At 37.5% G+C, this 8,243-nt stretch overlaps 2 protein-coding genes across 2 annotated transcripts in view; one reads left to right on the top strand and one right to left on the bottom strand.

Annotated features, from left to right (window-relative positions):
- LOC102671481 (heme peroxidase 2) overlaps positions 1–4,518 on the top strand; it is a 5,310-nt gene extending 792 nt beyond the window's left edge. The window contains exons 2-4 of the mRNA XM_006613559.2: positions 1–251; positions 405–3,095; positions 3,490–4,518. The exon at positions 1–251 is cut by the window's left edge and continues 8 nt beyond it. Of these exons, the coding sequence (XP_006613622.1) occupies positions 1–251; positions 405–3,095; positions 3,490–3,753 (3,206 nt within the window). The 3' untranslated portion in view covers positions 3,754–4,518. The remainder of the gene's footprint in view (positions 252–404; positions 3,096–3,489) is intronic.
- LOC102671608 (serine-threonine kinase receptor-associated protein) lies at positions 4,442–7,092 on the bottom strand. Its single transcript, XM_006613560.2, has 5 exons — positions 6,739–7,092; positions 5,998–6,296; positions 5,697–5,926; positions 5,219–5,355; positions 4,442–5,129 (listed from the first exon to the last, which is right to left on the bottom strand). Exons 1-5 carry the CDS (start codon positions 6,851–6,853, stop codon positions 4,918–4,920), a joined length of 993 nt encoding a protein of 330 aa, XP_006613623.1. The 5' UTR covers positions 6,854–7,092; the 3' UTR covers positions 4,442–4,917.
- Positions 7,093–8,243: the final 1,151 nt, after the last annotated feature.

The raw sequence follows: 8,243 nt of genomic DNA, 5'->3' as shown, positions 1-8,243 counted from the left end.
GAGGGACGTACGATGCTGTCGCGCTGGCGGCTCTGCGCGCTCTGACATCGCTGCGCAGCCACAGAATCGACAACGCCACGTGCTTGGAAGACCACGTGATCGCCTCGGCCAATCGCGTGAGCCTCGATCTCAGCCACTCCGCTTTCGAATCGAGAGTCGACGCGAACGCGCGCTTAATACACATGGGCCGTGATCATGGGATCCCCGGATATGTCGAGTTCGTAGCCGATTGTTCTGGACGCAATGTGACCGTACGTTTGTGCAATTTAATTTGCATATATAAAATTTTTTTTATCGTATTGCTGCGATATAATGCTTTTGAATATTTAAGAAATTCATTTCATCATCGATTCTTCAATATATCTAAAACGTACCTTTCGTTTTTTTTTTTTTTTTTTTCATAGATCCAAAATTTCATGGATTTGGAGCATCTAATGCATCCAGTGCACGCGAGACTCTTGGAATCCGTATACTCGCGGGTGGAAGATATAGATTTGCTGCTCGGTGGAATTTTAGAAATTCCTAGAAGGGGTGCAACAGTAGGTCCGACGTTCGAATGCCTTCTCAAGAGGCAGTTCATCAAGACGAGAAACTCTGATCGATTCTGGTATGAGAATGACATTCCACCGTCCGGATTGAATCCAATTCAACTGGCTGAAATTAGAAAAGTTTCTCTGGCCGGTATCCTATGTGCCAACACGAAGATCGATAAGATTCAACCGAAAGCGTTTATACAGCAGGATCCATATCTGAACGCGAGGATCAATTGCGACCAGCACAGTGTACTCGACATAGCTCCTTGGCGAGAAGAGCCACTTCCAGAGCCGGCCAAGGAGGTAGTGATTGGCACCAGATCTGTGATGCCTGAATTCATTCCAGAACTCAGCCCGAGTTTAATAGCAGCAGCTGTGAAGAAAGCTGAAGCAGATTTGATCGAGAGAAAACAATTGGAGTACAATTCGTGGCTGCAGCAGAGAATAGCTGATCCCAAGTCTCCAGCTGGAACGGCTGCCAGCTTCTCGAAAGCCAACAGAGATGCCCTCCTGTTGGCAAACTCTTCCATCATGTACGAGTTGGCCACTAATGAAATTTTGAACGGGATACACGGGTTAAAACGCAAGAAACGACAGATCTTCGATACCACGGACAATATACTAGGCTTTCCCAACAACGATTTCTCAGATCTGCTGCAAAACGTCGATATTTCCGGATTCCTGTCCCAAAAGAAGCCTACGAATCACGACGAAGTCGAGTGCCCCGTGGACGATAGCCCTTGCGATCCAACCTCTCCATACAGAACCCTCTCGGGCCACTGCAACAATCTACGCAATCCCAACTTGGGCAAATCGTTGACAACATTCGCCAGATTGCTGCCTCCGGTCTACGAAGACGGTGTGTCGAAGCCGAGAAGCACCTCTGTAACAGGAGTGCCTCTACCAAACCCCCGAGTGATCTCCACGGTGATTCATCCCGACATCTCCAACTTGCACAATCGATACACTCTGATGGTAATGCAGTTCGCACAATTTCTGGACCACGACCTCACCATGACACCTATTCACAAAGGTTTCGCCGAGTCTATACCTAGCTGCCGTTCTTGCGATTCGCCTAGAACGGTTCATCCGGAGTGTAATCCTTTCCCAGTGCCACCTGGTGACCATTACTATCCCACGGTGAACGTAACGTCGGGCGCACGAATGTGTTTCCCATCTATGAGGTCGCTGCCGGGCCAACAGCATCTCGGACCGAGGGAACAAATTAATCAGAACACTGCTTTTCTCGACGGATCCGTGGTTTACGGAGAGAACACTTGTATCTGCAACATACTTCGTGGCTTTAACGGTCGCATGAACATCACTCAGAGCCCGCATAGAGGGGCCAAGGATCTCCTTCCTCAATCGCCTACGCATCCCGAGTGCAAAGCTAAATCAGGTTACTGTTTTATCGGCGGAGACGGCCGAGCGTCCGAGCAGCCTGGACTAACCGTCATGCATACCATGTGGGTGCGCGAGCATAATAGAATCGTGGAAGGATTGAGGCAGATCAATCCTCACTGGGATGGCGAGAAACTATTCCAACAATCTCGACGCATAATCAGCGGGATGCTGCAGCATATCACGTACAATGAATTCCTACCTCGAATACTTGGTTGGAACGCTGTCACTCTATACGGATTGAAACTGTTGCCGCAAGGCTATTACAAGGAATATTCTCCCACTTGCAATCCCAGCGTGCTCACCGAATTCGCTTCCGCGGCGTACAGGATCGGTCACTCGTTGTTGAGGCCACATTTGCCAAGAATGGATCGCAACTATCAGAACATGGAACCGTCTATCTTGCTCAGAGATGGTTTCTTCGACCCGGATGTGCTCTATCAATCGAACATGATGGACGAAATGACGCGAGGATTGGTCGCGACACCTATGGAGACTTTGGATCAATTTATAACCGGTGAGGTGACCAATCATCTGTTCGAGATCCGCGGAATACCGTATTCTGGAATCGACCTGGTTGCTCTTAATGTTCATCGTGCCAGAGATCACGGTATACCGTCGTACAACAATTACAGGGCTCTGTGCAATCTGAAAAGAGCGACCACTTTCGAAGATTTGTCGAGGGAGATGGCGCCAGAGGTAATAGCTCGAATGAAACGCATCTACGCTTCCGTGGACGACATCGATTTGTTCCCAGGCGGGATGAGCGAGAGACCTCTTCAAGGTGGATTGGTGGGGCCCACGTTCGCTTGTATAATCGCGATACAATTCAGGCAGGCGAGAAAGTGCGATAGATTCTGGTACGAGACCGACGACCCGAATATCCGCTTCACCGAGCACCAACTCGCCGAGATTCGTAAATCCACGTTGTCGAAGGTTATGTGCGAGAACATGGACAATCAAAACGACATGCAGAGGGCGGCGTTCGATTTGCCGAGCAATTTTCTGAATCCGCGAGTCCCTTGCGGCTCGATGCCGCAAATGGATCTGACTGCGTGGAGAGAAACGAGGCATGGTTGCCAGATCGGAGGAAGGAACGTTGCTCTTGGAGAGTCTGGCTTCCCTACGCCTTGCACCAGCTGCGTTTGCACCGCCGAAGGCGTACGTATTTAACTTGTATTTAATCCTTTTGAATCGTGAGATCGTCTCTCGTGTTATTATTCTTCCATTAGAAATCTTGAATTATGATCGAGCATCGTGCGGATATAGATATATACGTTATTCCTTTTTAAATTTTGTTCCATTTTTATGTATATACGTAACTAAATACCTCTTGAAATCCAATATGCGCTTATTATGAAATTGGATACCTTACAGGGATATTTAGTTTCACTCGACTTTTTCCTATTCGATCCGAAGCTCGGTAATCTAAAGATTTCTGGAAAGTCACTAGGTCTTTTTGAAACGAATGAATCAGAAAATAAATTATTAGAATGAATTAGAGAAAGAAATTGGGGAAACGGATATAAAAGATTAAATTGCAATCGTTTTTCAGACTCAATGCGCTTCTCTGAGGATTACCGACTGTAATCAGCTTTTACGCGAAGCTTCTCGCGAGGCAATTCTACGCGATGACGTGTGCACAGCTCAGTGTGGTTTCGTTTTGGCAGCGACGGAAGCTTCCTCGAGACTTCAGCAATTTACCACGCCGACCAGTTTCCCTGGTTTCGTATCGCACAGAAACAGTTTGAGAAGCGCGCCAACGCCAGTTTCGTTCAACGGATTCAAGTTGCCCGATCTGTCGCAATTCATAGGTTGAGCGGTGGAAAAAAATGTTAACAAAGACTTCTCTCCTATAACTGGTTGCTTACTAACTATCACACGCAAAAGAATCACTGTCTTCCTTTTGAGAGATCATACAACGACAGTGATGTTAAGTTTTTTTAACGAGCTGCACTCATCGTAAAAGGTTGAACAATTTTTTTGTAAGGAATACGAGTCAAGAATCATGGTGAATGTGTTATGCGCGCGTTTCAACTCGTACATTTTGATAGAAATCGTCTATGAAGAGAGGTCAAGAAGTAATATGTATTAAGATTCGCGCATTGTATTATATACTCGACTGGAAATGTTTCAAATATTGTTTCATTTTGTAACGAATACCTCTCTCTTTTTTTTTCTTGTTATGTTTAGTACTATTTTGTAGATTATAAGAAGTATTTAATTTATGTTATATATATGTACGTATATATATATATACGTAAGAAGGTGTACTGGAATAAGGAAAGTCAAAAGAGGTCAGTACATGATATACTTGTATAAAACTGTCAATTGCCAGTTTGAAAGAAAAATTGTACAGTGATCTCGTAGTACGTAATTACTGTGTGAGAAAAAAGGACTTTAATAAATTGTCACGGTATTGTGACGTTTGTTAGACAAAAGGAATAAAAATGTGAATAATAATAGGCGAATGAGTGATATGTATATTAAAAAAGTTGCGCTAGAAGTGGCCCAAATAAATCCTTTTTATACTTGTATAGTAATGTTATAACGCGAAAATAACAAATGCGAACACAAAATTTAATTCTGAATTGTCTTTCTTTTTGTCATTACACCTCTATCTAATTTTGTAGTATAATAGTGACATGTATAATGTTAATAAATGTTAATATTTCTTTTTTTTTCTTTTCTATAATAAATAGTAAACGGCGTCCCAGATTTCCATTGCTTATTAAACTACGATGAAATCGCTTTTCCCGGAATATCGCGATTACTTAGGCTGATTCAAGACATATTATAGAGATCTGATATATGTTCAAAACATATGACAGACATCAGCCGATTAAATACAATTTCAACGATATAAATTGCCATGAAAATTCGTGATTTATCATTTATATAATACGTACATCTCTCGATGAAGCATTCTTCTCTTTTTTTCTCTTTTGGAAGGTATTAAAATACATTATTTATGAATCGATTTTTAACTGGCAGGAACTTCTTGTTTATTATTAAGCACAGTAGTATTTTCTTGTATTGCAGGTGTTTGTTCTATACATCGCCAGAGACCATAAGTTTTGCCAACAGTTGTTTGCCATAATCTCAATGTACCATCTTCTGAACCACTAGCATATAATTCACCATCTGGTGAAAAACGTACACAATGCACAGGTCCAAAGTGTCCTTTAAATGATTCTAAAAATAATATTAAATATTTGTAAATATGTTAACTGTAAGGAAATATAATAGTTATGTTATCAATTTCGTAATTAATATTAATTTACCAATTTCCGCGCCCGTAGTATAATCAAACTTGTACATTTTTAAATCTTCTCCTCCACATACAAAAATACTACAATCTGGATGCAAACTGGCACTATTCATTTGTGTTGGTGCAGTGTATTCGCGTAATTTGGTTAATCTGTACAGATAATTAAAAGTTTTATTAGTACATAATTAAAAGATATTAAATAAAAAATATAAAACTTATTAGAATGTAAAATATTACGCAAGAAAATATTTTCTAGTGAACCAAGGCTAACTTGAAGGTTTTATAACAAATCCATGCTCAGGATATTAATGTGCCTGTACTAATAATAAGTACATAAAAAAATACATGTTATGTATCAAAATATCTTGAACTTGTTTTGTTATATACCTTCTTATATTTCTTTCTTTTCAATGACATAATTTACAGATTTACAATTACAAATTCACAAACACAAAATAAAATATATAATAAAAAAAAAGAAATGTACATACTCTCTACTATTCCAAAAAGTAACTATATTGGAATGAGTTGTGGTAATGATATTTCCATCTCTTGATACTTCCATGGAATTTGGAATTGCCGGAAAATCTAACCTTTTGACTTCTTGGCCGCTATTCCTATCCCAAACTCTTAATGTTTTATCATCGCCACAAGTAATTAATGCAGTATTATTATTGAAAAAGGTAACATGTCTGATACCATTTTTATGACCTGAGAAAACCTGTTGATATTATTGATTAAAAAAAATGCAAAATATTATATTTGCAAATATGAATTTATGAATTTATATACTTGTGGTGCTGCATCTGGTTTGTTAAGATCATAAATTCGTACAAGTTTCTCATTAGAGCCAGTGCACAAATAATTAGAGTCTGTACTAAAGTTGACAGATTTAACAATATGTTTATGTTGAAACGAATGAATTTCTTCTCCTTTTATTGCATCCCAAACTTTAGCATTAAAATCTGCAGCACCTGAAGCAGCTCTTGTAGCCTGAGGGTTTAATGCAACACCCCACACTGCTCCTTTATGTCCTTCAAATGTTCCAATCCAATCTCCAGTATCTCCTTGTCGTAACATAGGTTTGCCATCTAAAAACATATTAAAAAAAATTTTTTCCTTTTTATAAATATATATATATATAAATAAATGATTCATCAAAACAATTTTAAAATCAAAATAAATAAAACATGCACGTGATTCAATAATAATCTTCGCTAAAAAAAAATAGGTTAGAAAAATTTCATCAAGATAATATATGAATACATATATGATCAATGTATAGATTAATTCAACCAATTCATACATTTGTCTTGAAATTATCGAACGGCATACAGGAAATCGTACGAACGTCGCAAATATACAGTATCTAACCTCGAAATACGTAAGTTACAAAAACCTTGGTTTTCGAAGAAACTGGGCCAAGGCGAACAAGAACGTGTCGGTCGTAAAGAAAAAAAAAAAAGAAAGAGATTGACCGATACGAGTCACTGGTTTCTCTTCAAGGCAAAAAAAAAATCGAAAATTAATTACCTTTGCACGCCGAAATCAGATAATATCCAGATTCAGTGATATCGGAGAATGCGAGATGCACCACGGGTCTAGTATGTCCACTACACGTCAGCGGAGTTTGTCTTAAATTTGCCATAATGTACGATTGCAACTGCGAATGACGATACTTTTCCCTTTCTTCGATGCACCTACACTCGGTAGAGCGCGAGGAAGAGATTTATTCGCAAATATACTTCCACATTCCCGGTGAACTTTCCATTAACTAAAAATCCTCTTCCAACGAACCGTCACCATCTACGCACGACGCGACACTGAACGTCGTGAACGTAGCAAGCGCACAAAACTGTAGGCCAAGTTCAGGCAGGAAGAATATTATGGCGGCCTCGACGATGTTTTTCAAGTCGTTTTAACCAGTTTCGAGGACGAGAGTGTTGTTTATTCCTGTTTTTCCATTAACAGCCATACATAAAATTGTTTCTTGTCAATAATTCAATAAATATGATAAATAATTTATTTGTAATATAAGATTTTATATACATTTTATTTATATTTTATATATGTTTGAAAAAAATATATTAATTTTCATCGAACACTTTTTTAAAAATTTTTCAAGATGTAATATAATCTAATTAATAATAAACAGAAATAATAATTGATGATATTAATATAAAGATCAAAAACACGCCAAATTTATATATTTTAATTCTAATTCATTTAATAATATTTAATAATTAATTAGATTCTAAAATGAAGTTTTTAATATTGTATAATGTATATTAATAAATTTTTAATATGAAATATTTTTATATAAAAAAAAATAAAAAATAAAAATGAAATAAAAAATATTAAATTAAAAAGAATTATAAACGTATATGTAATAATTATTGAACAAAATTTTACATAATTAATTTTTTTTTTAATTTTTTATTATATGAATGATGTTTAACGTTTTAGTAAGTAACATCTAAATTAAACTTATTCGTCCTTGATAATCTCTTTTGTCTCTCTTTTAAATTCGTGGTTTGTTTACGTAGTATTTATATCCATCTTTATCTATCATATGATTTCGTTGGCGACCATGAATTGCAACCAATCTCTCTCCCTTCGAATAACCTTAACGCCTGTTCTGGGAAATGTAAACTTGTACATCGTGCTAAGACTGACAAGCAACAGGATATGTGAAACAATGTGATAAAAGTAGGTCGAGTTAGAGAAAAGAATGACGAATGCAAACCATGGACTATAATTTATCGTGAGTATTATTGGAACTTGACCAATTATCGTAGCATATTGTTAGTACTTCAATGAAGTTCAACAAGTGTGCAATACGATAAATCTATAAATCCTTTACGATATTTATTTATTTTAACATTCTATTCAAATCAATATTAAATTCAAGTAATTGTTATATAAAATATTCAAAGAAGTTTATATTACGAAAGATTACTTTATTTTTATAAAAATATTAATATTTAGATTATAATAGGTTTCGAAATGCGTGATAATAAAATAAAAAAGATAGAAAC

The sequence above is a fragment of the Apis dorsata genome, unplaced genomic scaffold (assembly GCF_000469605.1).
Source record: "Apis dorsata unplaced genomic scaffold, Apis dorsata 1.3 scaffold_156, whole genome shotgun sequence".
Taxonomy (NCBI): Eukaryota; Metazoa; Arthropoda; class Insecta; order Hymenoptera; family Apidae; genus Apis; species Apis dorsata.
The sequence above is the reverse complement of the archived record's forward strand: the minus strand, read 5'-3'. Positions and strand labels throughout refer to the sequence as shown.